We start from the raw sequence: 22,004 nt of genomic DNA, 5'->3' as shown, positions 1-22,004 counted from the left end.
GCGTAGCCCTTGGCCACAAGCCTAGCCTTGTACTTTTCTATCGTAGCGTCAGGCCTAAGCCTCTTCTTGAACACCCACTTCCATCCCAATGGTTTGCAACCATAAGGACGTTCAGTAAGCTCCCAAGTCCCGTTAGCCATGATGGAATCCATCTCGCTACGGACCGCATCCTTCCAGTAGTCAGCTTTTGGAGATGCACACGCTTCTGAAATAGAAGTGGGATTATCCTCCACGAGGTATATGAAGAAATCATCACCAAAGGTCTTTACAGTCCTTTGTCTCTTGCCCCTACCAAGGGTTTCCTCATTATCCTCCTCAGGATTTTCATCATGTGTTTGATTATAATATTCCATCTTGATGGCAGGTTCAGGAGTCTCCTCAGATTCCTGTCTAGAAGTGCTTTGTACATCTCTCATGGGGAAAATGTCCTCAAAGAATGTAGCATCTTTAGACTCCATAATTGTACCGACCTTCATGTCAGGTACCTCAGATTTCACTACTAGAAATCTATAGCCAACGCTATTCATAGCGTAGCCCAAATTAACACAGTCCACAGTCTTTGGTCCAAGGTTACGCTTTTTGGGGATCAGCACATTAACTTTCGCCAAGCAGCCCCAGGTACGTAAGTACGAGAGTGTTGTCCTTCTCTTGGTCCACTTCTCGTAAGGAGTGATCTCGTTATCCTTTGTCGGAACTTTATTCAGGACATGACATGAATCATTATAGCCTCCCCCACCATGCCTTGGATAACCCTGACGTATCTAACATGGCGTTAACCAAATCAGTTAGAGTACGGTTTTTCCACTCGGCAACCCCGTTTGACTGGGGTGAGTAGGGAGGCGTCCTCTCGTGAATAATACCGTGTTCCGCACAAAAGGCATCAAACTCTTTCGAGAAGTACTCTCCACCACGATCTGATCGTCCTGTTGGCTGGCGGTTGGGGGCTCGGCGGCAAACACCTGCCAGAGTGCCGGTGCCATCAATCCGCGCGACAGGCAGCCCCTTGGATACGCGGCACCCTTAGCGGAGCCACCCCACCCACCCTGGCGAGTACTAGACCCGCCACCCGAAAATGCGCACGGCATGGCCAAATCTGCGCGCCCGTGCCGCACCATGGTCTCAAGGAGCAGTGATTGCAGCCTTGCAGGCTTCGCATCTCCAGCCGTCCCGCTACCGAGTAGTTGTTTTTTTTTTTGAAAAGGAGGATCATCCTCAGCGTCTACATCAATCCGTGCATGTAGCCATGCTACCGAGTACTTGTGCCCTCGCCTCAGAATCTCCAATGTTGGACCATCTTTTTTTTTGTGTGTGTGTCTGACCATCTATTGGACATTATCCAATATTTCACGGACACTGTTGAAAAAAAGAATATTCACATACGCATTCAGATGTGTCGAAAGACAAACGAAATGTACTGAAATTCGGTATTTTTATTATCAAATTTGACGGAATTTAAAAGCTCAAAGTGAACGAAACTAAACTAGGACAAGTACCGGACAGTGACATAGTAGGCATGGCCCGAGAGGCCACCGACACCTTCCTCATCGTCGTCGCGGGCATTCGAGTCGTCGGAGTCATGGTTGCGTTGTGGCGGAAGGCCCGACAGACGTCGCGGCATCACTGATCGGCCGCTGTTGCACGATGATGACGCACACGCTCTGCCGCCTCCGCCTGACACTGGATATGCCGCGGACTGCGCCTTGCGTCGCCCTGCCGTTGGCTTAGAGCCGGGCCAAGCGCTCAAACTCGGCCAACCCCATTGGAGCAGCTGGGTATTGAGCCAACACCAACAACGGGCGTCGGAATCCGCGGTGATCTTAGACCAATCGAGGGCCCAAGCCTCCGCCAACACCCAGGTCGATGTCATCTGGCTCTTCGCGAAGCCGCCCTGCACTGCACGTTGCGTCGCTCTTGGCGCTCCTCCTCCTTGGGAAGGCAATTGGACAACGAGGAAGACGCGCCGCCTGCGCTGCCGCCATGGCGGCAATACTCAAGGCGGTTGCGCGGCTTGGACGGCGGGGAGGACAACTCCTCTTTCACGCTGACTGGGCGCCACTGGCTGCCCGGCGGGCGATGCAGCTGGGACGGCGATGCCTCCTCCACGTGGTGTTCGATATGGATGACACGACATCACGACAGAGAGGCAGGCTCCTCCTTCACGCTGTGTCCGATGACGCCGCAATTGGGGAGGGGATGATGACGCTGGACCACGATCGATCAACGAGCACTGCAACACTATCTCCATATGCGGCGCGAACTCGTCGTCTGTCGCAACCTTGGTGGCGCGAGGGGTGGGTTCTGCTCCTGATCATCTGAGAAATTGGCTTCGCCTTGACTGCGAACATACCCATGGATGACGAGGGGTCCAGAGACCATGGAAAGTGGCGCCAACTAGATCTAGAACTCCTCACGGATCAGGAGCCGCGCGTTGGCCACCACTTCTCGGTGCAGGTCTTCTTTCCCATCGTGGCGACCGGTGGTGGAGGTGTGGTGGTGTGTGACGGCTTTGGGGAGGAGAGGAGGAGGATAGGGTTTGCGTCTGAGGTCGGCTGACTTAAAATAACCGAGGCGGCGGTCCAGTGAAGCTTGAATGTGGGCATCAACCAAAGTAGGCTTCTCGGTAGTCGTGCCATCGTCAATGCAAGTTGGCAGGTGGTAGGTCCAGCCGTGGTGAAAACACAACGGGATGGTTCTAGAGTGGACGCGACGAGAAAGTTTTATTTGTGGGTTCGGTGTGGCGAAGTCGGACATGGCGGATGTCCGTACTCCTCCAGATCTGCCCTGGTTTGGCCTGATGTGTTAGATTTTGAATGCAACAATTGGTCCGAACAGATTTCGTGAGCCGCGTTGGATGGCTAAAAATGTCCGAATCATATGGCCCGAACATTTGCGGGGCGGTTCGGTGACCCATGCTGAAGTTGCTCTTGTAAATCTGGACCAAACGGTCCGGAAATTTGTAACGAATCCAATACAGATGTCCATTTTAGGCTAGACCGGTCCATATGTCTGAAATCCCCCATGCCGACACCAAGTCGGGAAGCTCTCGGAAGTTGTTGGGGAGTTTGGACATCCGCCATGCCAGACTCCAACACCTTTGTCTCACCCAAAACCGGAAAAAGTCTAAAATAAACCTTAAAGTTATAGACGAAAGCTAAACCAAACCCCTAACACTCAATCCCGGAAATTGGCACTCTGAGCTCTATAATCCCGGTCCATTTTAAACCTTGAGAAGACTTCGCCGGTATTTCCTGAATTGGGCCGACCTAGTAGCACAGTCGCTCATGCGCGCGCACTAATTTGTTTTTTCATAGTTTTTCTTTTATGTTTTCTTTATCTTTTTTCATTTTTATACATGTCTAATTTTTCTCAGTACCCAATGTACATTTTAATGCATACATTAAATATTTGATAAAATTTTGATATTTTCAAATACATTATGGACATTTTTAAATTAAATGTTTTCAAAACTTTTTTGAATGCATGGTAATATTTTTCCAAATACATGTTTTAAATTTTCTTAATGACAATAAACATTTTATAAAACTACACAAACACTCTTTTACATGGTTCAACATTTTTTAATTTGCATACACTTTTTTTCAAACACATGTCACGTATATTCTGTTAAGGTTATAACACATTTTTTTACAACACGCAAACATTTTTTTACATTGTACAAAAAGTGTTCGCACTTTAAAATTTTGTTCAGGTTTCAGAAAAAAATTACATTTCAAAAAGTGTTTGCACTTTAAAATTGTGTTCATGTTTAAAAAAATTGTTTATATCAAAAGGTGTTCTCTTTTTGAAGTTGTTCGTTTTTTTAAGTATTCAAAATTTTCAAAAATGCAATTTATAAAATGTTCGAAAATTTCAGAAATAAATAGGTTTTCAATACTTGTTTGCCCCTAAAAAAAAGTTTTGAAAGTTCGACGCTTTGGCTTCTGATTAAACACAAAATGAATTGAATTCGTTCCAAAAATATAAAACAGGAACATTTTTTTAACTTCTGAACAATTTTAGAAATGTTCGAACATTTTTTAACTTCACAAATTCTTGTTGTGTTATAGTAGGCCGGTCCAAATTCTTGTCCATGAGAGAGTAGCTGGTTATCCCGACCGGGATTGTTGTATTCCCGGTGTGCCAAACTGATCTAGGGTCTAAAATAGACCAGGATTACAAGTCCAGAGTGCCAATTTCTGGGATTCAAAATTCAGAGTTTGATTTAGCTTTCGTCTACAACTTCAAAGTTTATTTTGGACTTTTTTTCCCAAAAACCCACCTAGAGCCTGCGTTTTTTCACAATCTTGTCCTACTATTCCAATCTCTATCCACCTAGAGATTGACGCTCATCCATACCCCCTTCCCCGGACGTTGCACATGCCTTGCCAAACTTGTTTATATATAAGTCTGGTTTAAAGCATTTATATATTCCTCGTATATGAATATTTTAAATGTCTATTTTACGATCCGACATCGTTCTGTTATTCTCACATGTTCAAATCCGGCATTCGAATATGCATCCGTTATGCTTCCCGATCTGCAAATATATATGGAATATGATACGGTATAAGAATTATCCATTCGAATCTGATCTGGCTTCACCCATATAGTGGTAGCAATGCATGGTGCCATAGGTGGGCATGCGCTTTGCGGGATCTTTATGGCCATCGATGTGGAAACATTTGTGGTCTTAGGGCATCTCCAACGCCGACTTGCAAATTCTCTCTCGCGCGTGCAACCGACTCCACCCGCGTGCCTCAAGTTGCATCGCTCGGGACAATCTCTGGAAAAACGTCCGATTCGAGCGCTCCTCCGGAGCCAGGCTCAGACATGCTTTAAGGTTTGTGCGTGCCAAGATTACAGTGTGCAATTCACGCAACGAAACGGCCCAAAATTGCATCTAGCGGGTCTCGCTGAGACTAATGCACTCTACCAATGGTTGTACTTGATGTAATCTTTCTGACCACTTAAATTTGTATTTTTAGATGAAAAAGACAAGTCATAGCTCACCTTGTGCCAGCTCGATGATCAACTGATAATTGGTTATGGTAGTTAACCCAACTCTCAACACGTCTAACTGACTACCATACCATCCCAAGTTTCCAACTCTCAACACGTCAACATACGTAGTATAAGAAAAATTAGTTATGGTGGTTACACTGCCACAAACCAACCTCTGATCTACCAACATGACGCCAGCTCCAACACTATATAAACGCACGCAACGACGATGCATCCATCCATCCATCCATTGGCACTCCAACTTCTTCCCCTTCAAATAATCGCGCGGGCTTGTGCTAAGCCGTGACAAGTGTCATATAGGCAGCTACAGAGATCAGGATGGACCTCAGGGCGCTCGCCTTTGCCGCTACCGTGCTCCTCGCCCTGGCCGCGCCGGCGCCGGTACTCGGGCAGGGCGTGGCGACGTCGTGCACAGCGTCGCTCATCACCAGCTTCACGCCGTGCCTCAGCTTCCTGACCAACAGCACCAACGGCGGGGGGTCGTCGCCGACGGCGGACTGCTGCCGGTCCCTGTCGGCGGTGGTGACCACGAGCACCAGCTGTGCCTGCCTCATCCTGACCGGCAACGTGCCGCTCGGCCTGCCGATCAACCGGACCCTCGCCGTCACGCTGCCCAAGGCCTGCAACTCCATGTCCGTCCCGCTCCAGTGCAAAGGTACCCACGTCCTGTCCCGAAAGCACCGGCGGGAATCGAATTGTTGAGTTGAGCGTGAAGTTTCCGTTTCTCATTTGGGTATGAACTGCAGATACGTCGGCTCAGCTCCCAGCTCCGGGCCCCGTCGCAGTCTCTCCTGCCATGCCCCCGCTGCGTAAGAACCTCGCTTAACAGTTAACTTCCTCTGCCAGTCGATGGGTCTGGCTTTTCTTTCTGCCGCGATTGGTTTTCACTGATGAATTGCCGTGGATGATCTTGTCGAATTTGCAGCGCCAATGACGCCGGAGTCGCCGGAACCACCGTCCGAGACCACCGTGACGATGCCGCCGGCTAGCCAGACCCAGGGGCAGACGAGGCCGCAGGTGGTGCCCAGTTCTGCCTGGAGGAACAGTGCGCCTGTGTCCATGATGCTCTTCATCATTGGAGCCATGCTGGTCTGATCCGATTCGAGTTAAACTGAGCACGCAGGGCGGCTCTGTTGCTGCAAGACGTGCTGATTAGTATACTAGTACTACGAGTTTTTCGTGCTTGTTTCGTCGGACACTTGTACACATATGAAAATAGTATAATTAATTCAATCATTGGGCAAGTACACAATACTGTTTGTTTCCCCATTTGAAGCAATTAACATGTGAGGGCATCCCTAAAACAGACGCCATATCCTATGCGTCCGGACACGTCCGTGGACACGAATCCCTAAAACGGACATTGTATTTATCTACGGATCCGTTCATGGACAAGGATACAAAACCGTCTGTGACACTTCAGATGAGATTTGAACACGTTTTTCATGCAAGCCCAATAATTTTCATTTCATATCAAATTCATTACATTTTTCATTTTTGACATATTTCAACTAAACAAAAGTGGACGAGACTATTTTAACCCAATCTAAATGATCTCCGGCCGTGGCGGCGTCGTGTCTTTTCCAAGACGGCCGCTAGGGCACCATAGGCATCATCAGCATTGACTGTGGCGGCCCTCCACACTGCGCAGGAGGAAGCGGACCAACTTCTCTGTGAGCACCAGGCGGCATCCGGACAACGGTGTTGTGACGATCCCTCACCCTTCCGCTGGAGGGACGACGACGACGGTACGAACGGTGACGGCGGTGCGGCCAAGCATACGAGGTCGTCGTCCGCTACAGTAGCCTCCTATATTTTTTTCATCTAGCTCTTAGTTCAACAGTCAAAATATCGTTTGTTTTATGTGAATTATGTTCGAACTTTATTGAAATCCGTCATGTTTGATACAATATGTCTAGTTATTCAATTTTGGTTTGAATTGCATGTGGCTACGGTTGGATGCTGACTCTGACATCAGTCGGTAGTGGTGACGTGAAGGGGAGAGAAATAGAATGCGGCTAGGGTTGGGTCGGCTTAAATAGTCGGACTTGGGGCCCCGGGCGGCGCGTCGGGAGAGACATCACCGTCATGAATGCGCCCTCACCTCCCTCATAAAAAGAATCGGATGCAACGCCCATCAGGTAGATGGATTTTTGAGTGTTTTCGGCATGAGTCCCTGCGGTCAGTTTGACATGACGGGCATGGGTCCTTACGGTCAGTCTGACATGGCGGACATGCCCACGCCTCTCGTATGGTCAACAACCGTCATGTATGTGTCTGTAGGGTGGTGGTGGTTGGCAAGCCCGGCCATAGATTCTGTTAGGAGTGAGTTACACCGAATAAGAAGGTCAAAGATTTCAACACGCAGTGCCTAATCAATTTGTCAGTAGGTACAAAGAGACAGTACATTACTTGTCATGGATCCGATGGTGAAATACAAAGAAACTCGCCAGACACGCGCAAAGACAATCAATCCCAACGCATAGCACACACGAACTATAGAAGCAACAAAACAAATCGATTTATCACAAGACTAGCGAGCCAACTGTCGCGGAAATGCAATAATAACCCTGATTAACAAATTACAAGAACCCTAGATTAGCGGCGGGCGTGGCTCCTCCGCGGGATCCGTCCGCTGACACCGGGGAGTTTCCACCGTGGCCTGGCCGAAGAGCGCTGGGAATTCCTGCTGCAAACTGTCGATAGCATCCTGGGGTAGCCCCTCCATCATGTGCTCCAGGTAAGAATCGAACTGGTCCTGCGGCAGCAGCTCCGGCAGCTCCTCCATCGGGGCGACCTCGAACTCGAACGGGCGCTCCTCCTGTTGCTTCACGATTGGAAAACCCTCTTCTGCCCGCCACATATCGAACGCTTGCTGCAGCTCGATTAGATAATCCTGTGCCGTCTGCGGGTGGAACGGGAACTCATCCTGCTGCAGCTCCATTAGAAAATCCTCTGCCGTCCGCGGCTGGAATCGGAACTCATCCTGCTCCATCTCGGTTAGAAATCCCTCTTCTGCCTGCGGCTGGAACAGGAACTCGTCTTGTTGCAGCTCCATTAGAAAATCCTCTGCCGTCCGCGGCTGGAATGGGAACTCATCCTGTTGCATCCCGATTGGAATCCAATCCTCTTCTGCCATCGAGCCGGCTGCTACTCCTTTTTTTCTTCCTGTTTGTTTGTTGAGGGAATCGAGCCAGCGGCCGCTTTAGTTTGGCTTAATAGATGGCTATGTTTTTTTTAGAGGAAAAGATGGCTATGTTTGAGATTCCGAGGAACAGATCGGGGGCTTTCCCGGATATATATAGATGGCGATGGTTCCTTTACCGTGTTCGACATGAGTCATAACTGGGCCGTGCCCGCGCCAAACAAGCTTTTCCCTTAAACCACACAGTCGTATCCGATACCAGCACTGCATAGTTGTCGTCGAAACGGGGGGCTCCTAATGGGGAGCTCCTATACGCCGCATTTTGCGGCGAATAGCTCACGCGACGCACAGGGGGCGCGCGACTGGGCCGGCCCAGTCGCTGTCTCGCGCGGAACGTAAAATTCGCAAAAAATAAGATCAGGCTACAAACTGTCGATAGCATCCTGGGGTAGCCCCTCCATCATGTGCTCCAGGTAAGAATCGAACTGGTCCTGCAGCAGCAGCTCCGGCAGCTCCTCCATCGGGTGACCTCGAACTCGAATGGGCGCTCCTCCAGTTGCTTCACGATTGGAAAACCCTCTTCTGCCCGCCACAGATCGAACGCTTGCTGCAGCTCGATTAGATAATCCTGTGCCGTCTGCGGGTGGAACGGGAACTCATCCTGCTGCAGCTCCATTAGAAAATCCTCTGCCGTCCGCGGCTGGAACCGGAACTCATCCTGCTCCATCTCGGTTAGAAATCCCTCTTCTGCCTGCGGCTGGAACAGGAACTCGTCCTGTTGCAGCTCCATTAGAAAATCCTCTGCCGTCCGCGGCTGGAATGGGAACTCATCCTGTTGCATCCCGATTGGAATCCAATCCTCTTCTGCCATCGAGCCGGCTGCTGCTCCTTTTTTTCTTCCTGTTTGTTTGTTGAGGGAATCGAGCCGGCGGCCGCTTTAGTTTGGCTTAATAGATGGCTATGTTTTTTTAGAGGAGAAGATGGCTATGTTTGAGATTCCGAGGAACAGATCGGGGGCTTTCCCGGATATATATAGATGGCGATGGTTCCTTTACCGTGTCCGACATGAGTCATAACTGGGCCGTGCCCGCGCCAAACAGGCTTTTCCCTTAAACCACACAGTCGTATCTGATACCAGCACTGCATAGTTGTCGTCGAAACGGGGGGCTCCTAACGGGGAGCTCCTATACGCCGCATTTTGCGGCGAATAGCTCACGCGACGCACAGGGGGCGCGCGACTGGGCCGGCCCAGTCGCTGTCTCGCGCGGAACGTAAAATTCGCAAAAAATAAGATCAGGCTACTGCTAGGAATTGAATCCATGACCAGCTTCTTACGCGTGCGACGGGCTAGCCACCAGGTCAGGCAAACTACTCGGCAACATTGGCAGCACCACGCTTAAAACAAACTGCCAGCAGCGGCAAAAAATAAAAACCAGTACTCCAAATTCCCAAAATTAAACTTGCAAGATTTTTTTTTGAAACACAAACATTATTGGGGCACTCGAAATTTTTACAAACAAATAGGAACGAAAAATTTCATGCAGGACATTTTTCGAAATTACGAACTACTTTTCATAAATGCAAAACATATTTTAAAAAACAATAACAAAAATTGAAAAACTGAACATTTTTCAAAATTAAACAATTTTACAGAAACTCAATCATTTCTTGACTTCATGAATTAATTTTGAAAGCCGAACATTTTTTTTAATTTGTGAACAAAATTTTAGAATTATAGCACTTTTAGAATATGTGAACAATTTTGGAAAACAGGAACATTTTTTAAAATTCTCATTTTTTAAATTTCTGAACAAAAATTAAACAATATAGAATTGTTTTGAATTGGTGAACCAATTTTGAAAAATGAATTTTTTTTAATTTTCAAAATTTTGCGAAATGGAATGAATTTTGGAAATCCCATAAAATTTTTGGTTTTGTCAAAAAATGTGGAAACATAAACATTTTTTGAAATTCCCAAACATTTTTAATTTACGAACAAAATTTTAAACAAGTGAACAATTTTTGAATTAGTGAAAAAAATCAGGAAACATGAACATATTTTAAATTCCAATAAATTTTTGAATTTGTGAACAAAAATTTAAATAGGTGAACAATTTTTGAATTTAGGAACAAAATTTGAAAACTATAGCATTTTTAGAATATGCGAACAATTTTGAAAAACAGGGACATTTTTCAAATTTCCATTTTTTAAATTTGGGAACAAAAACTAAACATGCAATACTTTTTTTGAATTTGTGAACAAATTTTGAAATCTGAACATTTTTTAATATGTGAACAAATTTTGAAAACAATATATATTTTTGGAATTCGCAAAATGGAAAGAATTATTACAATTCCGGAACCTTTTTCAATTTGTCATTATTCTTAACTAGGAACATTTTTTTGAAATTCCCAAAACATATTTGAATTTGTGAACAACAATTGAACATGTGAACACTTTTGGAATTTATAAACAAATTTTTTAAACTGGGAACTTTTGTGAAAACGAATTTTTTTGGTTTGTGCACAAAATTTTAAAAGGCGAACATTTTTTTGAATGTCCGAACATTTTCTGGAACGAAGCAAACAAATTTTGAAATTTTGTTTTCCTTCGGAATTTATGAACAAAGTTTGAAAACTCGAACATTTTCTATAAACTGAACAAAATTTGAAAATTCCAACATTTTTGAAAAAGAAAATTTGAGAAAGAGAATGGAAAGGAAAAAAAAGAAAACAAAAAAAATAAAAAAAATGTAAAGTAAACAAAGAGAAAAAGGAATAAAGGAGAGAAAAGGAAAAGAAGAAATAGGGAAAAAAGAAAAGAGAAGCAGAATAGAAAAAAAATCCGGTTTAGGAACCTTCTAGAAGTTTTCCAAAACCGTAAAAAATCATCTGGGAACTTCGAGAAGGTTCCCAAAACCGGAACGCTGAAACCACTTAAACGGGCCGGCCCAAATCCGAACGATCCCTCGATTGCCTGTGCGAAACAGCAACATCTTGCCGCAGCGAGCGGCGAATAGGTTTTTCCCTCCTAACGGGCGATTCGGGCGCCCACGCGGCTGTGAACTGGGCCGGCCCAGCAAAAAGTTAAGTCAGTGAATAGAGCTCGTGTGGCGGCAAAGGGCCCGCATCCAGTGGCTGGCTGAAGGTGATAGCAATACAAATTTTTTCCATAAAAAAACAAGTGCACGTAGGGCCAAGAATAATATCTTGGAGCTCCAGAAAGGTGATGGCTCTATGACATCGGATTTTGATGAGATGGCGTCCATGGTGACGAGCTTTTATAAGGATCTGTATGCTTCGGAAAACACCATTGGGATGGAAGAGGTTCTCTCCCACATCCCGGTGAAAGTTGATCATCAAATGAACAGTAGGCTGGACTCACCGTATACAATGGAAGAGGTTAAGTCTGCACTCTTCCAAATGTTTCCTACGAAGGCCCCGGGGCCAGATGGTTTCCCTGCTCACTTTTTTCAGAGGCACTGGGACTTGTGTGGTGATGAGGTAACAGAGATGGTGCTGCGTGTTCTGAGTGGTGATGATTCATCGGAGGAGATAAACAAAACTTTCATCTTTCTTATTCCCAAGATTGCTAGTCCAAAAAATTTAGCCCAGTTTCGACCGATCAGTCTCTGCAATGTGATCTTTAAGATCGCATCAAAGGTATTGGCTAACCGGCTCAAACTTATTCTCCCCGAGATCATTTCTGAGGAACAATCTGCATTCGTACCTGGCCGCTTGATCACTGATAATTTTATCTCTGCTTATGAGTGCTTACACTATATGAAAACCAAGAAGGTGAAGGGTAACCGGTTCTGTGCACTAAAACTAGACATGATGAAGGCCTACGACAGGCTTGAATGGCCATATTTGAAGGCGGTGATGCTGAAGTTGGGTTTCAGCCCTCGGTTTACTGATGCTATTATGAGGTGCATAACCTCGGTGTCGTTCTCTGTCATGTTTAACGGAGGACAGCTTGATGAGTTTAAACCAACTCGAGGGTTAAGGCAGGGAGACCCTATATCACCTTACCTTTTCTTGTTGGCGGCGGAAGGTCTTTCTTCGCAGCTTAAATCCATGACCCCCGGAGAGAGTATTCGTGGGATCCAGGTTGCACTGGGAGCACAGTGCGTTAATCACCTTCTTTTTGCAGATGATATCTTGCTCATTTTTGATGCTACACCTGAAATGGCGGAGCGAGTAAATGTGTTGCTCCAGAAATATTGTGAAGCATCTGGACAACGAATTAACAAAGAGAAGTCTTCTATTTTCTTTAGCAAGGGTTGTTCGAATGTCTTGAGGAAGAATGCCATGCAAGTTCTTGATGTTCAAAATAAAAAGCTGCCAGAGAAATATCTAGGCCTCCCATCAGATGTTGGGAGAGCTAATGAGGGATCTTTCAAATACCTGAAAGATGGGATTTGGAAGCAGGTTCAAGGTTGGATGGAAAAGGCACTCTCAGTCGGAGGAAAAGAGGTTCTTATTAAGTCAGTTGCACAAGCAATACCTACATATTCTATGGCGTGTTTCAAGCTTTCGAGGGGTTTGTGCCTACACATCAATGGCCTGCTGTGTAAGTTTTGGTGGGGCTCCAAGAAGGGTGAGAGGAAGACTGCATGGGTCTCATGGGAGGTGATGACTCAAGCCAAGTTTATGGGAGGTATGGGGTTCCGTGACATTGAGATGTTCAATTTAGCCTTACTGGCTCGTCAAGCATGGCGTTTGCTGCAAGAACCTGACTCCCTCAGCGCACGTATACTCAAGGCAGTTTACTACCCTGATCGCAACTTTCTGGAAGCCGAGCTGGGGAGCAAACCATCCCAGGTCTGGCGCTCTATACATGAAGGTCGGGATACTCTCAAATTGGGCATAATTAAGAGGATTGGAACAGGAAGTGAAATGAACATCTGGCATGACAATTGGATACCCCGGGATCACAAGTTGAGGCTGGTGTGTCCAAAGATTTCAGACCCTCCACAACTTGTATCGGATTTGATTGACCATAGCAATGCTTGCTGGAATATTGCTGTACTGGATGAATACTTTTATGCGATGGACAGGGAGGCGATTCTGAAGATTCCGTTGAGTACTCGAGCTCAAGATGACTTTTGGGCCTGGCACTACGATAGGAGGGGTGTTTTTTCAGTTTAGTCTGCTTATCGACTTCTAGCCTCGACGAAACAGTAGAGAACGGATTGGCTGGAGCATAACCCGAGCCACTCTCATGGCGACGAGGACAGGAAATCTTGGGGAAAACTATGGAACCTGAGAATCCCGTCCAAGATTAAGGTGTTTGCTTGGCGTTTAGCCAAGACTTCGCTCCCAACCGGAGATGTCCGGAATCATAGAAAAATGACAAATACGCCGGCGTGTTCGATATGCAACGCGGCTACCGATTCCTGGAGACACTCCTTATTTGATTTGCCATATGTCCCGATGTGTGTGGGCTTTAGCCGAGGAGGAACTGACTGAAGTTGCTATCTCAAACCGAACGGCAGATGCAAGATTTGTTGGGGAACGTAGCATAAATTCAAAATTTTCCTACGTGTCACCAAGATCAATCTATGGAGTCATCTAGCAACGAGGGAGGAGTGGATCTACATACCCTTGTAGATCGCGCGCGGAAGCGTTCAAGAGAACGGGGTTGATGGAGTCGTACTCGTCGTGATCCAAATCACCGATGATCCTAGCGCCGAACGGACGACACCTCCGCGTTCAACACACGTACGGAGCAGCGACGTCTCCTCCTTCTTGATCCAGCAAGGGGGGAGGAAAGGTTGATGGAGATCCAGCAGCACGACGGCGTGGTGGTGGAAGTAGCGGTATTCCAACAGGGCTTCGCCAAGCGCTGCAGGAGGAGGGAGATGTGTCATGGGAGGGAGAGGGAGGCGCCAGGGCTTCGGTGTTGCTGCCCTCCCTTCCCCCCACTATATATAGGGCCAAGGGAGAGGGGGGGGGTCGCAGCCTTGGCCCTTCCTCCAAGGAAGGGTGCGGCCAAGGGAGGAGTCCATCCTCCCCAAGGCACCTAGGAGGTGCCTTCCCCTTTTAGGACTCTTTCTTTCCCTTATCTCTTGGCGCATGGGCCTCTTGGGGATGGTGCCCTTGGCCCATATAGGCCAAGGCGCACACCCCTACAGCCCATGTGGCCCCCCGGGGCAGGTGGACCCCCTTGGTGGACCCCCGGGACCCTTCCGGTGGTCCCGGTACAATACCGGTGACCCCGAAACTTGTCCCGATGGCCGAAATAGCACTTCCTATATATAATTCTTTACCTCCGGACCATTCCGGAACTCCTCGTGATGTCCGGGATCTCATCCGGGACTCCGAACAACTTTCGGGTTACCGCATACTAATATCTCTATAACCCTAGTGTCACCGAACCTTAAGTGTGTAGACCCTACGGGTTCGGGAGACATGCAGACATGACCGAGATGACTCTCCGGTCAATAACCAATAGCGGGATCTGGATACCCATGTTGGCTCCCACATGTTCCACGATGATCTCATCGGATGAACCACGATGTCAAGGACTTAATCAATCCCGTATACAATTCCCTTTGTCTAGCGGTACGATACTTGCCCGAGATTCGATCGTCGGTATCCCGATACCTTGTTCAATCTCGTTACCGGCAAGTCTCTTTACTCGTTTCGTAACACATCATCCCGTGATCAACTCCTTGATCACATTGTGCACATTATGATGATGTCCTACCGAGTGGGCCTAGAGATACCTCTCCGTTTACACGGAGTGACAAATCCCAGTCTCGATTCGTGCCAACCCAACAGACACTTTCAGAGATACCTGTAGTGTACCTTTATAGCCACCCAGTTATGTTGTGACGTTTGGCACACCCAAAGCACTCCTATGGTATCCGGGAGTTGCACAATCTCATGGTCTAAGGAAATGATACTTGACATTAGAAAAGCTTTAGCATACGAACTACATGATCTTGTGCTAGGCTTAGGATTGGGTCTTTGTCCATAACATCATTCTCCTAATGATGTGATCCCGTTATCAATGACATCCAATGTCCATGGTTAGGAAACCGTAACCATCTATTGATTAACGAGCTAGTCAACTAGAGGCTTACTAGGGACATGGTGTTGTCTATGTATCCACACATATATCTGAGTTTCCTATCAAAACAATTCTAGCATGGATAATAAACGATTATCATGAACAAGGAAATATAATAATAACTAATTTATTATTGCCTCTAGGGCATATTTCCAACAGTCTCCCACTTGCACTAGAGTCAATAATCCAGTTCACATCGATATGTGATTAACACTCAAGGTCACATCCCCATGTGACTAACACCCAAAGAGTTTACTAGAGTCAATAATCTAGTTCACATTACCATGTGATTAACACTCGATGAGTTCTGGGTTTGAACATGTTATGGTTGTGAGAGATGTTATATTCAACGGGTCTGAATCTTTCAGATCCGTATGTACTTCGCAAATCTCTATGCCATCTTGTAGATGCAGCTACTACGCTATATTTGGTGCCATTTCAAATAATTGTTCTACTTGGAGCTATTCTAAATTGTTGATCCATTATACGTATCCGGTATCTCTACTCAGAGCTATCCGGATAGGTGTTAAGCTTGCATCGACGTAACTCTTTACGTCGAACTCTTTATCACCTCCATAACCGAGAAACATATCCTTATTCCTCTAAGGATAATTTAGACCGCTATCTGGTGATCTACTCCTAGATTACCTTTGTACCCTCTTGCCAGATATGTGGCAAGGCACACATCAGGTGCGGTACTCAGCATGGCATACCGTATAGAGCCTATGACAAAAGCATAGGGGACGACCTTCGTCCTTCCTCTTTCTTCTGCCGTGGTCGAGCTTTAAGTCTTAACTTCATACCTTACAACTCAGGCAAGAACTCCTTCTTTGACTGGTCCATCTTGAACACCTTCAAGATCATGTCAAGGTATGTGCTCATTTGAAAGTACCATTAAGAATTTTGATCTATCCTTATAGATCTTGATGCTCAATGTTCAAGTAGCTTAATGCAGGCTTTCCATTGAAAAATACTTTCCAAATAACCCTATATTCTTTCCAGAAATTCTACGTCATTTCTGATCAACAATATGTCAACAACATATATTCATTAGAAATTCTATAGTGCTCCCACTCACTTCTTTGGAAATACAAGTTTCTCATAAACTTTGTATACACCCAAAACTTTGATCATCTTATCAAAGCATACATTCCAACTCCGAGATGCTTACTCCAGTCCTTAGAAGGATTGCTGGAGCTTTGCATACTTATTAGCATCTTTCAGGATTAACAAAACCTTCCGGTTGTATCACATACAACCTTTCCTCAAAAATCGTCGAGGAAACAATGGTTTTTGGCATCCTATCTGCAAGATTTCACAAATAATGCAGTAATTGCTAATATAATTCCAACAGACTCTTAGCATCGCTACGAGTGAGAAAGTCTCATCGCAGTCAACTCCTTGAACTTGTCGGAAAACATCTTAACGACAAGTCGAGCTTTCTTAATGGTGATACCTACCATCATTGTCCGTCTTCCTTTTAAAGTCCGTTTTCATATATGGATCCTCTCTCGGATTATATGGCCTCGAGCCATTTTGGAATCCAGGCCCACCATCGCTTCTCCACAGCTCGTAGGTTCATTGTTGTCTAGCAACATGACTTCCAAGACAGGATTACGTACCACTCTGAAGTAGTACGCATCCTTGTCATCCCACGAGGTTTGGTAGTGACTTGATCTGAAGTTTCATGATCACTATCATAAGCTTCCACTTCAATTGGTGTAGGTGCCACAGGAACAACTCCTGTGCCCTGCCACACACTAGTTGAAGAGACGGTTCAATAACCTCATCAAGTTTCCACCATCCTCCCACTCAATTCTTTCGAGAGAAACTTTTCCTCGAGAAAGGACCCGATTCTAGAAACAATCCCTTATTGTTTTCGGATCTGAGACAGGAGGTATACCCAACTGTTTTGGGTGTCCTATGAAGATGCATTTATCCGCTTTGGGTTCGAGCTTATCAGCCTGAAACTTTTCCACATAAGCGTCGCAGCCCCAAACTTCTAAGAAATGACAGCTTAGGTTTCTCTAAACCATAGTTCATACGGTGTCATCTCATCGGAATTACATGGTGCCCTATTTAAAGTGAATGTGGTTGTCTCTAATGCCTAACCCATAAACTATTGTGGTAATTCGATAAGAGACATCATGGTATGCATCATATCTAATAGGGTGCAGTTATGATGTTCGGACACACCATCACACTATGGTGTTCCAGGCTGTATTAGTTGTGAAACAATTTCCACAATGTCTTAATTCTGTGCCAAACTCGTAATTCAGATATTCATCTCTATGATCATATCATAGATATTTTATACTCTTGTCACGGCGATCTTTCAACTTCACCCTGAAATTACTTGAACCTTTCAATAATTCAGACTCGTGATTCATCAAGTAAATATACTCAACATCTACTCAAATCATCTGTGAAGTAAGAACATAACGATATCCACTACACGCCTCAGCACTCATTGGACTGCACACATCAAAATGTATTACTTCCAACAAGTTGCTTTCTAGTTCCATTTTACTGAAAACGAGGCTTTCAGTCATCTTGCCCATGTGGTATGATTTGCATGTCTCAAGTGATTCAAAATCAAGTGAGTCCAAACGGTCCATTTGCATGGAGTTTCTTCATGCATATACACCAATAGACATGGTTTGCATGTCTCAAACCTTTCAAAACAAGTGAGCCCAAAGATCCATCAACATGGAGCTTCTTCATGCGTTTTATACCGATATGACTTACGTGGCAGTGCCACAAGTAGGTGGTACTATCATTACTATCTTTTGGCATGAACATGTGTATCACTACGATCGAGATTCAATAAACCATTCATTTCAGGTGTAAGATCACTGAAGGTATTATTCAAATAAATAGAGTAACCATTATTCTCTTTAAATGAATAACCGTATTGCGATAGACATAATCCAATCATGTCTATGCTCAACGCAAACACCAATCTCGATGGTAGAGGGAGCGTACGATATTTGATCAACCTTGGAAATACTTCCAACACATATCGTCATCTCACCTTTAGCTAGTCTCCGTTTATTCCGTAGCTTTTATTTCGAGTTACTAACACTTAGCAACCGAACCGGTATCTAATACCCTGGTGCTACTAGGAGTACTAGTAAAGTACACATTAACATAATACATCCAATATACTTCTATCGACCTTGCCAGCCTTCCTATCTACCAAGTATCTAGGGTAATTCTGCTCCAGTGGCTGTTCCCTTTATTACAGAAGCACTTAGTCTCGGGCTTGGGTTCAACCTTGGGTTTCTTCACTAGAGCAGCAGCTGATTTGCCGTTTCATGAAGCATCCCTTTTTGCCCTTGCCCTTCTTGAAACTAGTGGTTTCACCAACCATCAACAATTGATGCTCCTTCTTGATCTCTACTTTTGTGGTGTCGAACATCGCGAATATCTCAAGGATCATCATATATGTCCCTGATATATTATAGTTCATCACGAAGCTCAAGCAGCTTGGTGGTAATGACTTCGGAGAACCATCACTATTTCATCTGGAAGATCAACTCCCACTCGATTCAAGTGATTGTTGTACTCAGACAATCTGAGCACAAGTTCAACAATTGAGCTTTTCTCCCTTAGTTTGCAGGCTAAGAAAATCGTCGGAGGTCTTATACCTCTTGACGTGGGCACGAGCCTGAAATCCCAATTTCAGCCCTCGAAACATCTCATATGTTTCGCGATGTTTCAAAACGTCTTCGGTGCCTCAACTCTAAGCCGTTTAACTGAACTATCACGTAGTTATCAAAATGTGTATGTCAGATGTTCGCAACATCCATAGACAACGTTCGAGGTTTAGCACACTGAGCGGTGCATTAAGGACATAAGGCTTCTATGAAGCAATGAGGACAAACCTTAGTTTACGGACCTAGTCCGCATAATTACTACTATCAACTTTCAACTAAATTTTCTCTAGGAACATATCTAAACAGTAGAACTGAAGCGCGAGCTACGACATAATTTGCGAAGACCTTTTGACTATGTTCAGGATAATTAAGTTCATCTTGTGAACTCCCACTAAGATAGACATCCCTCTAGTCATCTAAGTGATTACATGATCCGAGTCAACTAGGCCGTGTCCGATCATCATGTGAGACGGACTAGTCATCACCGGTGAACATCTTCATGTTGATCGTATCTACCATACGACTCATGCTCGACCTTTCGGTCTCTTGTGTTCCGAGGCGTCTGTACATGCTAGGCTCGTCAAGTCAACCTAAGTGTTTCGCGTGTGTAAATCTGTCTTACACCCGTTGTATGTGAACGTTAGAATCTAACACCTGATCATCACGTGGTGCTTCAAAACAACGAACTGTCACAACAGTGCACAGTTAGGGGGAACACTTTCTTGAAATTATTATGAGGGATCATCTTATTTACTACCGTCGTTCTAAGTAAACAAGATGCATAAACATGATAAACATCACATGCAATCAAATAGTGACATGATATGGCCATCATCACTTTGCTCCTCTTGATCTCCATCTTCGGGGCTCCATGATCATCATCGTCACCGGCATGACACCATGATCTCCATCGTCATGATCTCTATCATCGTGTCTTCATGAAGTTGTCTCGTCAACTATTACTTCTACTACTACAGCTAACGGTTAGCAATAAAGTAAAGTAATTACATGACGTTTATGTTGACACGCAGGTCATAAATAAATTAAGACAACTCCTATGGCTCCTGCCGGTTGTCATACTCATCGACATGCAAGTCGTGATTCCTATTACAAGAACATGATCAATCTCATACATCACATATATCATTCATCACATCCTTTTGGCCATATCACATCACATAGCATACCCTGCAAAAACAAGTTAGACGTCCTCTAATTGTTGTTTGCATGTTTTACGTGGCTGCTATGGGTTTCTAGCAAGAACGTTTCTTACCTACGCAAAAACCACAACGTGATATGCCAATTGCTATTTACCCTTCATAAGGACCCTTTTCATCGAATCCGATCCGACTAAAGTGGGAGAGACAGACACTCGCTAGCCACCTTATGCAACTAGTGCATGTCAGTCGGTGGAACCAGTCTCACGTAAGAGTACGTGTAAGGTCGGTCCGGGCCGCTTCATCCCACAATGCCACCGAATCAAGATTGGACTAGTAACGGTAAGCATATTGAACAAAATCAACGCCCACAACTACTTTGTGTTCTACTCGTGCATAGAAACTACGCATAGACCTAGCTCATGATGCCACTGATGGGGAACGTAGCATAAATTCAAAATTTTCCTACGTGTCACCAAGATCAATCTATGGAGTCATCTAGCAATGAGGAAGGAGTGGATCTACATACCCTTGTAGATCGCGCGCGGAAGCGTTCAAGAGAACGGGGTTGATGGAGTCGTACTCGTCGTGATCCAAATCACCGATGATCCTAGCGCCGAACGGACGGCACCTCCGCGTTCAACACACGTACGGAGCAGTGACGTCTCCTCCTTCTTGATCCAGCAAGGGGGGAGGAAAGGTTGATGGAGATCCAGCAGCACGACGGCGTGGTGGTGGAAGTAGCGGTATTCCAACAGGGCTTCGCCAAGCGCTGCAGGAGGAGGGAGATGTGTCATGGGAGGGAGAGGGAGGCGCCAGGGCTTCGGTGTTGCTGCCCTCCCTTCCCCCCCACTATATATAGGGCCAAGGGAGAGGGGGGGTGCAGCCTTGGCCCTTCCTCCAAGGAAGGGTGCGGCCAAGGGAGGATTCCATCCTCCCCAAGGCACCTAGGAGGTGCCTTCCCCTTTTAGGACTCTTTCTTTCCCTTATCTCTTGGCGCATGGGCCTCTTGGGGATGGTGCCCTTGGCCCATATAGGCCAAGGCGCACACCCCTACAGCCCATGTGCCCCCCCGGGGCAGGTGGACCCCCTTGGTGGACCCCCGGGACCCTTCCGGTGGTCCCGGTACAATACCGGTGACCCCGAAACTTGTCCCGATGGCCGAAATAGCACTTCCTATATATAATTCTTTACCTCCGGACCATTCCGGAACTCCTCGTGACATCCGGGATCTCATCCGGGACTCCGAACAACTTTCGGGTTACCGCATACCAATATCTCTATAACCCTAGCGTCACCGAACCTTAAGTGTGTAGACCCTACGGGTTCAGGAGACATGCAGACATGACCGAGATGACTCTCCGGTCAATAACCAACAGCGGGATCTGGATACCCATGTTGTCTCCCACATGTTCCACGATGATCTCATCGGATGAACCACGATGTCAAGGACTTAATCAATCCCGTATACAATTCCCTTTGTCTAGCGGTACGATACTTGCCCGAGATTCGATCGTCGGTATCCCGATACCTTGTTCAATCTCGTTACCGGCAAGTCTCTTTACTCGTTTCGTAACACATCATCCCGTGATCAACTCCTTGATCACATTGTGCACATTATGATGATGTCCTACCGAGTGGGCCTAGAGATACCTCTCCGTTTACACGGAGTGACAAATCCCAGTCTCGATTCGTGCCAACCCAACAGACACTTTCGGAGATACCTGTAGTGTACCTTTATAGCCACCCAGTTACGTTGTGACGTTTGGCACACCCAAAGCACTCCTACGGTATCCGGGAGTTGCACAATCTCATGGTCTAAGGAAATGATACTTGACATTAGAAAAGCTTTAGCATACGAACTACATGATCTTGTGCTAGGCTTAGGATTGGGTCTTTGTCCATCACATCATTCTCCTAATGATGTGATCCCGTTATCAATG

The 22,004-nt window shown here is 45.9% G+C and overlaps 1 protein-coding gene across 1 annotated transcript; it reads left to right on the top strand.

Annotated features, from left to right (window-relative positions):
* Nucleotides 1-5,244: 5,244 nt before the first annotated feature.
* LOC125533891 (non-specific lipid transfer protein GPI-anchored 20-like) lies at nucleotides 5,245-6,274 on the top strand. The gene is made up of 3 exons (XM_048697220.1): nucleotides 5,245-5,677; nucleotides 5,769-5,831; nucleotides 5,948-6,274. The coding sequence occupies exons 1-3, from the start codon at nucleotides 5,341-5,343 to the stop codon at nucleotides 6,115-6,117; spliced, it is 570 nt and encodes a 189-aa protein (XP_048553177.1). The 5' UTR covers nucleotides 5,245-5,340; the 3' UTR covers nucleotides 6,118-6,274.
* The last annotated feature ends 15,730 nt before the right edge of the window (nucleotides 6,275-22,004 follow it).

The sequence above is a fragment of the Triticum urartu genome, chromosome 2 (genome assembly GCF_003073215.2).
Source record: "Triticum urartu cultivar G1812 chromosome 2, Tu2.1, whole genome shotgun sequence".
Taxonomy (NCBI): domain Eukaryota; kingdom Viridiplantae; phylum Streptophyta; class Magnoliopsida; order Poales; family Poaceae; genus Triticum; species Triticum urartu.
The sequence above is the reverse complement of the archived record's forward strand: the minus strand, read 5'-3'. Positions and strand labels throughout refer to the sequence as shown.

What these genes read in the sequence shown, in the direction of transcription:
- LOC125533891 (XM_048697220.1), top strand. Translation starts at nt 5,341, where the DNA reads ATGGACCTCAGGGCGCTCGCCTTTGCCGCTACCGTGCTCCTCGCCCTG. An exon ending in CGTCCCGCTCCAGTGCAAAG is followed by an intron (nt 5,678 to 5,768) that starts GTACCCACGTCC and finishes TATGAACTGCAG; the next exon opens with ATACGTCGGCTCAGCTCCCA. An exon ending in TCCTGCCATGCCCCCGCTGC is followed by an intron (nt 5,832 to 5,947) that starts GTAAGAACCTCG and finishes TCGAATTTGCAG; the next exon opens with CGCCAATGACGCCGGAGTCG.